General features: G+C 45.0%; 1 protein-coding gene and 1 non-coding gene across 7 annotated transcripts in view; both read right to left on the bottom strand.

Moving 5' to 3' along the window:
* RBL1 (RB transcriptional corepressor like 1) overlaps positions 1–14,800 on the bottom strand; it is a 73,231-nt gene that overhangs the window by 37,012 nt on the left and 21,419 nt on the right. For all 6 annotated transcript variants that reach the window (XR_011379923.1, XR_011379924.1, XM_051846114.2 and 3 more), the window contains 3 exons: positions 11,899–12,036; positions 5,774–5,938; positions 939–1,071 (listed from right to left, as the gene is read on the bottom strand). Coding sequence is in view for 4 of the 6 variants with exons in the window: in XM_051846114.2 (XP_051702074.2) it covers positions 939–1,071; positions 5,774–5,938; positions 11,899–12,036 (436 nt within the window). In the remaining 2 variants the exon portion in view is untranslated. The remainder of the gene's footprint in view (positions 1–938; positions 1,072–5,773; positions 5,939–11,898; positions 12,037–14,800) is intronic.
* On the bottom strand, positions 6,976–7,043 carry LOC127491214 (small nucleolar RNA SNORD95). Its single transcript, XR_007919804.2, has one exon. It is a non-coding gene; the product is annotated as a small nucleolar RNA SNORD95 (small nucleolar RNA).

Here is a 14,800-nt window from a genome sequence, read left to right as displayed (position 1 = left end):
GTTTGAGATCTGGCTGCTCCACTTTCCATCCAGCTCTCAAAATATTTACCTCTCTATAGAGACATATGTAAATAAAAGAAGAACATAACTTTGTCAATCAGGAAAAGTATTAACTTAGTTAAAATAATTTTCCATTAACATTGAGGAAAGGTTGTTGAGTTCATTAAGTCCAGCCTTGTGGTATAGCAGGTTAAGCCAATGCCTACAAAACTGGCATCTGATATGGGCACCAGTTCAAGTCCCAGCTGTTCCACTTCTGACCCAACTCCTTGCTCATGTGCCTAGGAAAGCAGAGGAAGATGTACTTGAGACCCTGTCACTGACTTGGGAGACCTAGGTGGAGTTCTAGGCTTCTGGCCTTGGCTCAGCTCTGGTCAATATGGCCATTTTGGGACTAAACCAGCAAATGGAAGCTCTCTTCTGTCTCTTCCTTTCACTCTGCCTTTCACATAAATAAATGAATCTTAAAAAAAAAAAGAGGCCAAAATACCATTTCCACAATAACTGAATTTAAAATTGATTACACTAGGACTAGCACTGTGGCACAGTGGGTTAAGACACTGCTTCTGATTGAGTCCCAGGTACTCTGCTTCTGATCCAGTTTTTTTTTTAAGACTTATTTATTTATTATTTGAAAGGCAGAGTTACAGAAGGCAGAGGCAGCTTTCTAATGTGTACCCAGAGAGGCAGTAGGTGATGGCTCAAGGAGTTGATTCCTTGCCACCCACATGACAGAAGTAGACTGAGTTCTTGGCTCCCAGATTTGGACTGGCCTAGCTAGGCCTGTTGCAGGCATATGGGGAGTGAACCAGCAGACGGGAGATCTATCTGTCTCTCTGCTTTTCAAATACAAATAAATAAAAATGAAAAAAATATGTTACTAAGACATGAAATTTTCTCTGAAAATTAGTTTTTCATCTTACCAATTTTGAACATACCTCTTCGAAGATTCCCACTATCAGTCCGAACCTCCTTGACTCTTGGATGCATTATAGGAGACATTGGTATCATGGGAAGATGTCCCTGAACATTGCCACAATTTCCTGTTTCAAAGTTATTTGGGAATATAACCTGCAGAAAACAAAAGCCTATTTTTAAAAATTCCGATAAAAAACCAATTAAAACTTAGAAAACAATTTCTTAACGTTTTCTACTTTATTGCCCTTTTCTTCTTCTTCTTAACAAAACATGAATGTAACTGATTGCATAAAATGTTTAATTGTGGCTCTTTTTGTATCTTTTTCAAAGATTTACTTATTTTATTTGAAGGGCAGAGTTAGAGAGAGGCAGAGGCAGAGAGAGGGAAGGAGGTCTTCCATCCGTTGGTTCACTCCCCAAATGGCTGCAATGGTTGGAACTGTGTCAATCTGAAGCCAGGAGCCAGGAGCTTCTTCTGGGTCTCCCCTGCAGGTATAGGGGCCCAAGGACTTGGGCCATCTTATACTGCTTTCCCAGGCCATAGCAGAGAGCTGGATTGGAAATGGAGCAGCTGGGACTTGAACTGGCGTCTGTATGATATGCTGGTACTGCAGGTGGCAGCTTTATCCACTACATCACAGCGCAAGCCCAAAACTTGATATTTTTTAAAGACTGATTTATTTATTTTGAAGGCAGAGTGACAGAGATGGAAAGAGAGAGAGAGAGAGAGAGAGAGAGAGTTGGTTTACTCCCAAAGTGGCCCCAACAACCAGGGCTAGGCCAGTCTGAAGCCAGAAGCCAAGAACTCCCTCTGGGTTTCCCACATGTGTGGCAGGGCCTCAAGTACTTGGGCCATCATTCTCTACTTCCCAGGTGCATCAGTAGGGAGGAGGACTGGAAGCAAAGCCCTGGGACTTGAATCAGCACTTTGATAGGGAATGTGGGCATTTCAAGTGGTGGCATTACTCACTGCACCACAGCATCTGTACCAAAAACTTCATTTTTAAATTCTAAATACCACTAATGAAAACTGTTGATTAGAATATTTATAATAATACGATTAATGGTTTGTTAAGATAGGATAAAGATAAAGCACAAGCAGTATAAAGCAGATAAATTAGGTATCATCAAAAAAAAATTTTTTAAGATTATTTATTTGAAAGGCAGAGCTAGAGAGAGAGAGGAAGAGACACAGAGAGAATCTTCCACCTGCTGGTTCACTCTCCAAATGGTCACAAATTGTGGAGCTGGGCTGATCCAAAGCTAGGATCCAGGAGCTATTTCTGGGTCTCCCACATGAGTGCAGGGTCCGAAGAACTTGGGCCATCCTCTGCTACTTTCCCAGGTGCAGTAGCAGGGAGCTCAATCAGAAGTGGAGCAGCCAGGACTCAAACCAGCACCCATTTGGGATGCCAGCACCACAGGCAGTAGCTGAATCTGCTACACCACAGCGCTGGCCCCATTAGAAAAAATCCAAAAAATTATTTATTTTTAATTTAATTATTTTAAAGGCAGACAGACACAGAGAGACAAAGGGTGAGAGAGATACACAGAGGTCTTTTATTCACTACTTCACCCTGATTTTAAATGTCCACAGCAGTTGTGGTGTGTGTTGTTTTTTTTTTTTTTTTTTTTTTTTTTTTTTTTTTTTTTTTGACAGGCAGAGTAGACAGTGACAGAGAGAGAGAGATCTTCCTTTTTCCATTGGTTTATCCCCCAATGGCCGCTGCAGCTGCTGAGTTGAGGCTGGTGCACCGCGCTGATCCGTAGCCAGGAGCCAGGTGTTTCTCCTGGTCTCCCTTGTGGGTGCAGGGCCAAAGGACTTGGGCCATCCTCCACTGCCCTCCCTGGCCATAGCAGAGAGCTGGACTGGAAGAGGAGCAACTGGGACAGAATCCGGCACCCCAACCGGGACTAGAACCCGGGGTGCCGGTGCCGCAGGCAGAGGATTAGCCTATTGAGCTGTGGCGCCAACCAACAGCAGTTGTTTTAAATGCCCACAACAGGGGCTAGCACTGTGGTGCAGCAGGTTAAAAGCCCCATCCTGAAGCACTGGCATCCCATGTGGGAGCTATTTCAAGTCCCAGCTACTCCACTTCCAAATCAGCTCCCTGCTAATGAGCCTAGGAAAGCAGTGGAGGATGGCCCAAGTTCCTGGGCCTCTGCACCCAAGTGGGAGACCCAGTAAAAGCTCCAGGCTCTGGCTTTAGATCGGCTCAGCTCTAGCCACTGTGGCCATCTGGTAAGTGAACCAGGTGGAAGACCTCTCTCTCTGTCTGTAGCTCTCTCTGTAATTCTGCCTTTCAAATAAATATTAAATAAATAAATCTTTAAAAAAAATGCCCACAACAGCCGCGGCTGGGCCAAGTGAAAGCCAGGAGCCCAGAACTCAGCCTGGGTTTTCCACATTGGTGGCAGGAACCCAAGTACTTGAGCCGTCATCTGCTGCCTCCAAAGATGTTTATTTGCAGTAAGCTAAAATGGGAAGTTGAGCTGGGACTCAAACCCAGGCATTCTTACCATGAGATGCAGGAGCCCCAATCAGCAGCCTAGCCACTGTGCCAAATGCCTGCACCAGAAGTACAAATTTTATGTGATAAAACACATCATTAAGAAAGTGAAATTCTGCGGCCAGCGCTATGGCATAGTAGGCTAAGCTTCTGCCTGGGGCACTGGCATCCCATATGGATGCTAGTTTGTGTCCCAGCTGCTCCTCCCCTGATCCAGCTCTTTGCTTATGGCCTGGGAAAGCAGAAGAAGATGGCCTAAGACCTTGGTCGCCTGCACCAGCATGGGAGACCAGGCTCCTGGATTAGGACTGGTTCAGCTCCGCCCATTGCAGCCATTTGGAGAGTAAACCAGTGGATGGAAGACGTTTCTCTCCTCTCCCTCTCTCTGTAACTCTACCTCTCAAATAAAAAAGAAAGTGAAATTCAACCTAGAGAATCAGAGAAAAGTTTTCCAAGTATCTGATATGGAAACTGTATCTAGAATATATAAATTACTTCTATAACTCAATATTTAAATAAATTAAAAATAGGCAAAGGATCTGAATAAAGCATTTCTCCAAAAACACAGGCAAATGGTTAATAACATGAAAAGATGTTCAACAATATTAGTTATTAGGAAAATGCAATCCAAAGCCAAAGTGACTTAGCACTTCATACCTACAAAGATGGCTACAATCAGAAAGACAGACAGTAACAATACAGGCAAGGATGTAGACATGCTGGAATCTTTAAACACTAATGAGGGGAATAAATGATAGTCACTTTAGAAAACAATTTGACAGCTCTTCAAAAGGTTAAAGATATACCATATAACTCAGCAACTATACTCTGATACATACCCAAGAAAAATGAAAACATACTTACTTGTTTTAAATGCCCTGTTTTAAACTTGTGCCTGAATGTTCATTACAGCATCATTCGTAATAGCCAGAGGCTAAACTAACTCGATTGTTATCTGCTGATGAAGGGATGAATGAAGTATGGCATCGCCGTGCACTACGCTGCAGTGGACATTTGGCCTAGTGATTCAGATGCTGGTTAAGCTCTCTGCTGTGGCCTGGGAAAGCAGTGGAAGATGGCCCAGGTCCTTGGGCCCCTGCACCCATGTGGGAGACCCAGAAGAAACTCCAGTCTCCTGGCTTCGGATTGGCCCAGCTCCGGCCCATGTGGCCATCTGGGGAGTGAACCAGCGGATGAAGACCTCTCTCTCTGTCTGTCTGTCTCTCTATCTAACTCTGACTAGCAAATAAATAAATAAATCTTTAAAACAAAGATGCTGGTTAATTTTTACTTTTAAGCTTTTATTATTCTTACATCCACATTTTGTGCTGAAGCACAAATCTTGTTTAGAAGATCACTCTCAAAACTACCTCAATGAAAGTATTAGACATAATGCAAGTTATGTTAAGTCCTAGAAACTCATGCTAACAAGTCGTTATAACTCATGCAAATGAATTAATTTGCACTGAAGTGCCTTAGATTTGGATGAGTAATTTCATAAAAATTTATTATTGTAGACACAAATTCTGAAGCCCCAATGATGTAAAGGGGAATCAAAAATAGTAGCATTAGATAGCATTTCTGTATTGTGAATTCAAAGAATTCCATTTTTTTTCTTTCTTTAGTTTTATTTGAGAGGAAGAGAGCAAGAGAGATACACACATACACAGGGAGAGGAATCTCCCATCCACTGTTTATTCCCTAAATGCCCACAACAGTCAAGGCTAGGTTGGGCCAAACCACATGGGTGGATACTGGTTAATTTGTTAGCAACCCATATTAGAGCACCTGTGTTCAAGCCCTGGCTCCCCAACTCTGGCTTTTGCTAATGTGTACCCAGTGTGATGGCTCAAGGACCTAGGTCCCTGCCATTCATGTAGGAATCTGGATTGAATTCCCAGTTCCCAACTTTGGCCTGGTCTAGTCCTGGCCATTGTAGGCGTTTAAGGAATGAACCAGCAGTTGGGAGCACTATCACTCTCTTAAATAAAATAAATATTTAAAAACAAAACATTATGCTAAGTGAAAGAAGCCATTCACGAAGGACCATATACACAGTTCCATTTACATGAACTGTCCAGTACAGGCAAATCTATAGAGACAGAAAGTAGATCAGTAGTTGTTTAGGACTAAGGAGAAATAAGAGGTTAGCGAAGTGAGAGGGTGAGTTTCTTACTTAAGTGATGGTTATGGCCTAAAACTGTGATGGCTGCATGTATCTAAGAACATACCTAAAACTACTGAGTATTTACTTTACATGGGTGAATTGTACAGTAAGCAGGTTACATCCTGATAGAGCCATTATGTGAATAAATGGTGGGATTAACAGCCTTGTCCTGACTCACTTCTTCACAGGTAGGAACTTTGTTTGCAGAAGCCTGGAGAGCTTCCCACAGCACAGAACTGTGACTCCATGCCAAACTCTCCAAAATCTGTTCTTCAATGCTGTTCAGGTGTTTTACCATGTCCCTCGAGAGCCCTTCCTCTGAGCGTATCACCACTTCAATAACCTGGATAGGAGAAAGGTGAGAAGACACTTTGGTATCAAGCAACGGTTTCAAGTCTGGGCTTTCATGTATAACTGGCTTTGGCCTTACTCTGCAATATGCAGCCAACATATGACATGTTTAAACCATAATTCAATGGCCTACTAAATCTTTTAATAGATAAAGGAGCTTGGAAGGTCTTTAATTACTTTCACCGGGGCAGGCATTGTGGCACAGCGTGTTAAGCTGCTGCATTCCATATGGGAGTGCCTGGTTCAAGTCTTGGTTCCTCTACTTCCAATCCAGCTTCTACTAACGCAGCCTGAGAGGCAGCAGATGTTGGCTCAAGTGCTTGGGGCACTACCACTCAAATGGGAAACAAGGGTGGAATTCCAGGCTCCTGGCTTCAGCACGGCCTAGCCTGGTTGTTGTGGCCATTTAGAGAATGACAGAGATTTTTCACATATATGTGTGCTTTTCACATATTTTAATGCTTATTTATTTACATCTATTAGAAAGGCGGCATGACAGGGGCGCAGGTTGGGAGTTATGTTCCATCTGCTGATTCACTTCCCAAATGGTCCAACAACCGGGGCAGAGTCAGGCTGAAGCCAGGAGCCAGGAACTCAATCCTGGTTTGCCAAAATAGGGGTAGGGACCCAAGCACTTGCGCCATCATCTGCTGCCACCAGGGATGCATTAGCAGAAAGCTGGGATTGGAAGCAGAAGCGTTGGGACTGGAACCAGCACTCCAATATGAGATACAGATGTCCCAAGCAGCAGCTTAACCCATTGTGACACAACACCCACCCCATCATGTTTCATTTTATAAATGAAAAAGAAAGGCAGTGACAGATCAGAACTGATCTACAGCCCACAGGAGATATTAGGTCTTGGGCCCCCAGTCTAGCTCTAGTTCTAATTTACTGCCCCTTCCTAGGCTATTCTTCACAATGTCACAAAAGATTGAATTATTTAAAAGTAACTTTGCTTATATATATGATTCTAACTACATATAGAAAAATATTAAGTGATTATTGCTATTATTAATTTCCAGACAGTAGCTGAGAAACAGTCTCTGGGTTTTCACGCACACACTCAGATGGCATGTTGGGCTCATCACTGCTCTAAGTGATTATATTAACGATATAGAGATTACATTGTGATGTGAATATTCACATTTCTGTGTATTTTCTTCAATGAGCATGTATTATCTTTGAGATTAAAAAAAAGGAATTTTACTTCTTGAATGAAATTAACAATGTTAGAAATAATGGGACTGGGGGCCAGCTTTGTGGCAAAGCAGGTTAAGCTGGTGCATGAGTCCCAGGTATTCTGCTTCTGATCCAGTTTCCTGCTAATGTGCCTAGGAAGGCAGTGAAAGATGGACCAGGTACTTGGGGCCCTGCCTTGCACATGGAAGACCTACATGGATTTCCTGGATCCTGGCTTCAGCCTGGCTCAACTGTGGCTGTTCTAGCCATTTGAGGATTAAATCAGTTGATGGAAGACATCTGTCTCTTTGTCCCCACCCACTATCTCTGCCTTTCAAATAATAAATAATCTTTTTTTTAAAGGAATTTTTGTTATTTGAAAGGCCGAGTTACACAAAACAAGAGAGAGGGAGAGACACAGAGAGAGAGTCCTCCATCCTCCATCTCTTCTATCCACTGGTTCACTCACCAAATGGCAGCAACAGCCAGGGCTGGACCAAGACAAAGTCAGGAGCCAGGAATTTTGTCTGGGCCTCCCACATGGGTGCAGGACTGGAAGTGGAATAGCCAAGACTCAAACTGGTGCCCAAATGCGATGCTGGCACTGGAGGTGGTGGTTTAACCACTATGCCACAGCGCCGGTCCCAATAAATAATCTTTTTTTTTTTTTTTTTTTAATTTTTTGACAGGCAGAGTGGACAGTGAGAGAGAGAGACAGAGAGAAAGGTCTTCCTTTGCCGTTGGTTTACCCTCCAATGGCCGCCGCGGCCGGCGCGCTGCGGCTGGCGCACCGCGCTGATCCGATGGCAGGAGCCAGGAGCCAGGTGCTTTTCCTGGTCTCCCATGAGGTGCAGGGCCCAAGCACCTGGGCCATCCTCCACTGCACTCCCTGGCCACAGCAGAGGGCTGGCCTGGAAGAGGGGCAACCGGGACAGAATCTGGCGCCCCAACCGGGACTAGAACCCGGTGTGCCGGCGCCGCTAGGCGGAGGATTAGCCTAGTAAGCCGCGGCACCGGCCCTATCTTTTTTTTTTTTTTTTTTTGGCAGGCAGAGCGGACAGTGAGAGAAACAGAGAGAAAGGTCTTCCTTTGCCGTTGGTTCACTCTCCAATGGCCGCCACGGCCAGTGCGCTGCAGCTGGCGCAGCGCGCTGATCCAAAGGCAGGAGCCAGGTGCTTCTCCTGGTCTCCCTGCGGGTGCAGGGCCCGAGCACTTGGGCCATCCTCCACTGCACTCCCTGGCCACAGCAGAGAGCTGGCCTGGAAGAGGGGCAACCAGGACAGAATCCGGCGCCCCGACCGGGACTAGAACCCAGTGTGCCAGCGCCGCAAGGCGGAGGATTACCCTATTGAGGCGCAGCGCCATCTTAAATAATCTTTATAAAAAAAAATTGTGGGGCTGTGCTGTGGCATAGTGTTAAGCCACCACCTGCAGTGCCAGCATTGCACATGGGTGCCAATTCAAGTCCTAGATGCTCCCTGTTAGTGGCTTGGGAAAGCAGTGGATGATGGCCCAAGGGCTTGAGATCCTGTACCCATGTAGGGAACCTGGAAGAAATTCCTGGCTCGTGATTGGCTCAGTTCCAGCCACTGTGGCCATTTGGGGAGTGAACCAGCAGATGAAGGATCTCTCTCTGTCTCTCCTTTTCTTTGTCTGTAACTCTGCCTCTCCAATAAATATTAAAAAATAAACCAAAAAACCAAACTGTTATTAGGTTATGGCAGACAACTAAGTTTTCTAATGGGAAAACATGAATAAATACATCAACATAAAGTAATTATAATGAAATTTTCCCTAGGAAACCTAAAAATATTTTAATCAAAGTCAAAAATTCAAACACAAACTTTCCAATGATCTGCATTTTCTTTTTTTTTTTAAGACTTAATTATTTATTGGAAAATCAGAGTTACAGAGAGAGAGAGAGAGAGAGAGAGAGAGAGAGAGAGAGAGGTCTTCTATCCTCTGGTTCACTCCCCAAATGGCCACAATGGCTGGGGCTGGCCTAGGCTGAATTTAGGAGCCAGGAGCTTCTTCTGGGTTTCCCACATGGGTGCAGGGGCCCAAGGCCTTGGGCCATCTTCTGCTGTTTTCCCAGACATATTACCAGGAAGCTGGATCAGAAGCAGAGCAGTTGGAACTCAAACCAGTGTCCATATGGGATGCCAGGACTACAGACGGTGACTTAACCTGCTGTGCCATAGCACTTGCCCCATTCTGCATTTTCTACATCTTTAAAGATTTATTTCTTTATCTCAAAGGCAAAAGAGAAAGAACATGATTCCCATTTAAAAAAAAAAAGATTTACTAATTATTTATTTGAGAGGTAGAATGACTGAAGGAGGAGAGACAGCAAGAGAAATCTTCTATCCAGTGGTTGACTCCCAAAATGACTACAATGGCAAGTGCTGGGCCAGGCCGAAGCCAGGAGCCTAGAACTCCATCCTGGTCTCCCACATAGGTAGACAGAGTAAGTACTTCGGTGTTCTGCTGCCTTCTCAGGCAAATTAGCAGGAAGCCGGGTTGAAAGCAACAACTGTTGGAACTCAGATTAGCAGTTCAATATGAGATGCTAACATGTAAGCAGATGCTTAACCCACTGTGCCACTAGGTCTCTCTACAACTTCAACCCAAGCTTATTTACACAGGAAAATTTAACTTTTTAAAAAGATTTATTTTTTATTTATTAGAAAGGCAATATTACAGAGAGAGGAGAGAAACAGAAATAAAGGTTTACTCCCCAAATGGCCACCAATGACCAGGGCTGGGTCAGCCTGAAGCCAGGAGCCTGGAGCTTCTTCCTGGTCTCTTACATGAGTTCTGTGGCCCAAGGACTTTGCCATTTTCCACTGTTTTCCCAGGTGCATTAGCAGGGAGCTAGATTGGAAATGGAAAACCCAGGTCTTGAATCTGCACACACAGGGAATCCTGGTGTTGCAGGAGGAGGCTTAACCTGATATACCACAATGTGAGCCCCAAATTTAACTATTAAAGCTAGTTTTTCTATCATTAGTAGTCTGAGAGTACCACAGATGACAAAATATTAACTAAGTCATGCCAATAAGCATACGAGTAACGACAGTATTGAATTTGAACACTAGGTAATATCACCATAATCAATTTTTTTTTTTTTTTGACAGGCAGAGTGGATAGTGAGAGAGAGACAGAGAGAAAGGTCTTCCTTTGCCGTTGGTTCACCCTCCAATGGCCACCGCGGCCAGCGCGCTTCCGCCAGCGCACCGCACTGATCCGATGGCAGGAGCCAGGTACTTATCCTGGTCTCCCATGGGGTGTAGGGCCCAAGCACTTGGGCCATCCTCCACTGCACTCCCGGGCCATAGCAGAGAGCTGGCCTGGAAGAGAGGCAACCGGAACAGAATCCTGTGCCCCGACCGGGACTAGAACCCGGTGTGCCAGCGCTGCAAGGCGGAGGATTAGCCTAGTGAGCCGCGGCGCCGGCCTCAGCATAATCAATTTTATTTTCTCCTGGAAGAAAGCAATTTTGTTCTTCATCATGAATCTGTTTAACAGGATCACAATTTTCATTCATACATATGGAAAACTTAAGTTAAGTACATACTTCCAGGTCATATTTGCAAGTCAGTGATGGTAAGAGTCATAGGCCAGGGGCCAGCACCGTGGTGCAGCAGGTAAAGCTGCCACCAGCAGTGCTGGCATCCCATATGGGTGCAGGTCAATTCCTCGTTGCTCCAATTCCAATCCAGCTCTCTGCTATGGCCTGGGAAAGCAGCAGCAGATGATCCAAGTCCTTGGGTTCCTGCCTCCACATGGGAGACCAAAAACTCCTGGCTCTTGGCTTTGGATCGGCACAGCTCTGGCCCTTGTGGCCATCTGGGGAGTGAACCAGTAGATGGAAGACCTCTCTCTCTCTCTCTCTCTGCCTCTCCTTCACTCTCTGTGTAACTCTTTCAAGTAAATAAATAAATCTTAAAAAAAAAAAAAAAAAGTCAAAGGCCTGAAACTGTGCCTTAAATTATGTATTTAGGCTGGCGCCGCGGCTCACTTGGCTAACCTTCCGCCTGTGGCGCCAGCACCCCGGGTTCTAGTTCTGGTTGGGGTGCCGGATTCTGTCCTGGTTGTTCCTCTTCCAGTCCAGCTCTCTGCTGTGGCCTAGGAAGGCAGTGGAGGATGGCCAAGTGCATGGGCCCTGCACCGCACAGGAGACCAGGAAGCACCTGGCTCCTGGCTTCGGATCGGCGCAGCGCCCCGGCCGTAGCAGCCATTTGGGAGGTGAACCAACGGCAAAGGAAGACCTTTCTCTCTGTCTCTCTCTCACTAACTCTGCCTGTCAAAAAAAAAAAAAAAAAAAAAAAAATATGTATTTAATACTCTCACCTTCTCTCTTTTGTCCCTGACTCTGCTCAAAAGGAAAACCTGTTTTCAGAATACCTCTCACAGTATTTACAAACTTCAAGATAGTATTCCTTCAGCATTGAGACAGGACAGGCAGAGTGCCTGAGCTGGAGTCCAGCTCTACACCCAGCTCCAGTTTCCTGAGACGGCAGACCTTAGGAGCAGTTCGTGAGGGCTCATGTAGTTGGATCTCTGCCACCTACATGGAAACCCAGAATAAATTCTTGGCTCCGAGTTTTTGCTTTGGCCCAGACCTGGCTGCTGGGAGCATTTAGGGAATGAACCAGTAGATGGGAAATAGCTGCCTGCTGGTCTTTCACATAAAATAAATAAACTTAAAAACAAAAGATAACACAGGATTTACGCAACGGACACATAAGTCCTTCATTCTTATCTCACCTTGTAAAAATAAAATGGCTGCAAATTGAGAACTTCAATAATCCAAGGAAAAGTACGAGGTGAGCTATAGGCAAACAGTACTATTTCCAAACAGCAAGCCATCAAGGAACGATGAAATATATCCTGCTCTAAAAGAACCTGGGGAAGAGAAACACCACAGTTTAATATTTCTCAGCAATTTCAATCCTTGCCATTCTAAAAAGAATGAATAGAAGTAGTAGAAAGTAACTTATTCAGATTTATATAGCAGAGGTAAAAATTAACACTTCTCAAAATGATCAAGAGTTTCTTTGTAATATTTAATCTTGCTTAGTGGTAGATATTTTATTTAAATGAGGTATACACAACAATCTGCTTTGAAGTTTGAATGAATAACAAAATAGTCAATATTCACATCCAGGAAAAAGCAATAGTATTGGTTCTTTTTTATAAATGACAATTGCTCTGTCAACATAGGGGTTTATTAATCAAAAAACTAAATAGAAGGTAGTATGTCACAGTTAAGAAAAAAAGTCCAGAGAAGAATAATTCACAGAGAAGATAAAGTCCATTTTCACCATGGAGTTTAAGATTTAATGTTTTGGGGGCGGTGCTGTAGTGTAATAGGTAAAGATGCCACCCATGGCGCTGGCATCCCATATGGGTGCCTGTTCAAGTGCTGGCTGCTCCATTTCTGAATCAGTTCCCTGCTTATGTGCCTAGGAAAGCAGCAGAGGATGGCCCAAGTGCTTGGGCCTCTGAAACTATGTGGGAGACCTGGAGAAAACTCCTGGCTTCAGATGTGTCCAGCTCTGGCCACTGTGGTCTTTTGGGGAGTGAACCAGCGAAGATCTGTCTCTGTCTTTCCCTCTCTCTAACTCTGCCTTTTGTATAAGTAAATAAATCTCTAAAAAAAATTTAATGTTTTCAGTTTAAATTTTATTTACTTGAAAAACAGAGTGATGGCCGGCGCCGTGGCTCACTAGGCTAATCCTCCGGCTGCGGCGCCAGCACCCCAGGTTCTAGGCCGGGTTGGGGCGCCGGTTCTGTCCTGGTTGCTCTTCTTCCAGTCCAGCTCTCTGCTGTGGCCCGGGAAGGCAGTGGAAGATGGCCCCAGTGCTTGGGCCCTGCACCCGCATGGGAGACGAGGAGAAGCACCTGGCTCCTGGCTTTGGATCGGTGCAGTGCGTGGGTGAACCAACGGAAAAGGAAGACCTTTCTCTCTCTCTCTCACTGTCTAACTCCGCCTGTCCAAAAAAAAAAAAAAAAAAAAAAAAAGAAAAGAAAAGCAGAGTCAGAGAGTGAGTAAATGGCTGGCGGGTAGATGTAGAAAAAGAGAGAGCTTATCTTTCATCTGCTGGTACACTCCCCAAAAGAGCTGGGGCCAGGCTGAAGCCAAGGAACCTGGAACTCCACCAGGTCTTCCACGTAGGTCCAGGGGCCCAAGTAATTAGGCCATTTCTGCTACTTTCTTAGCCACATTAGCAGGGAGCTGGATTGGAAGCTGAGCAGCCTGGACTCAAAATGGCAATCATATGGAATGCCAGCAGATGCCAATGTCATAGGCAGCAACTTAACCTGGTGTGCCATGCCAGCTCCCAAGTTTCAGTTTTAAAGATGGCAACTGTTCCTTCTTTCAGATATTACCCCACATTAGAAAGAATAAGGAACAGGAACCATTTTAGATAAAACTAGAATGAAAGTAGATGAGGGGCTGGCGCATAGCAACTGCAGTGCCAGCATTCCATATGGGCGCCAGTTCGAATCCTGGCTGTTCCACTTTCAATCTAGCTCTCTGCTGCAGCCTGGGAAAGCAGTAGAAGATGGCTCAAGTCCTTGGGGCCCTGCACCTGCATGGGAGACTTGGAAGAAGCTCCTGGCTCCTGGATTCAGATCGGCACAGCTATGGCCACTGCAGCCAATTGAGGAGTGAACCAGTGGATGGAAAACATCTCTCTCTCTCTCTCTGCCTCTTCTCTCTCTGTGTAACTCTGGCTTTCAAATAAATAAATAAATCTTTAAAAAAAAAAAAAAAAAGAAAGAAAGTAGATGAAAAGGAGCTGGATTGGAAGTGCATCAGCAGGACACAAACTGATGCCCATATGGCATGCCAGCATTGCAGGCAGCGTCTTTGACGGCTACGCCACAATGCCGGCTTCAATATGTCTGCCTTTTAAATAAATAATTTAAAGATAAAAAAAAGGGGAACCACAATGAAGAGATATGAAGAAAATTTCCAGAGTGAAAACAAAGAAAAATGGTATAATAATTATACTGCATCCTTAGATATCAAGCTATTCCTACTGGAATAGAAGATCAGAAGACTAGTGACTGCAGGGAAGAGAGGATGAAACTGAAAGATCAAAGATCATTTAAGAGGTTTGACTTTGTAGAAATGTTTTTACATAGCTATTGGAGAGTGGTCAGACTTCGTCAAAAGTTCAAAGAAAAAAAGTATTTAAAAAAAAAAACCCAGGGCTAGTTCTGTGATGGAGCTGGTAAAGCCACCAACTGCAGAGCCGGCATCCCGTATGGCACCAGTTGGACTCGTGGCTGCTGCAGTTGGACTCTGCCGGCATGGGAAAGCAGTGAAAGATGGCCCAGGTCCTTGGGCCCCTGCAACCATTTGGGAGACCTGGAAGAAGTTCCTGGTTCCATGTCGGCACAGCTCTGGCAGTTGCGGTCATTTGGGGAGTGAGCCAGTGGATGGAAGATCTCTCTCTCTCTTTCTCTGTGCCTCTATAACTCTTTCAAATAAATAGATCTTGGGGCTGGTGCTGTGGCACAGCGGGTTAATGCCCTGGCCTCAAGTGCCGGCATCCCATATGGGTGCCAGTTCGAGACTCGGCTGCTCCATTTCTTGTCCAGCTCTCTGCTGTGGCCGGGGAAAGCAATAGAAGATGGCCCAAGTGCCTGGGCCCCT

Source organism: Oryctolagus cuniculus, chromosome 11, assembly GCF_964237555.1.
Source record: "Oryctolagus cuniculus chromosome 11, mOryCun1.1, whole genome shotgun sequence".
NCBI classification, from domain to species: Eukaryota; Metazoa; Chordata; class Mammalia; order Lagomorpha; family Leporidae; genus Oryctolagus; species Oryctolagus cuniculus.
This window is presented reverse-complemented; position numbering and strand designations above follow the sequence as displayed.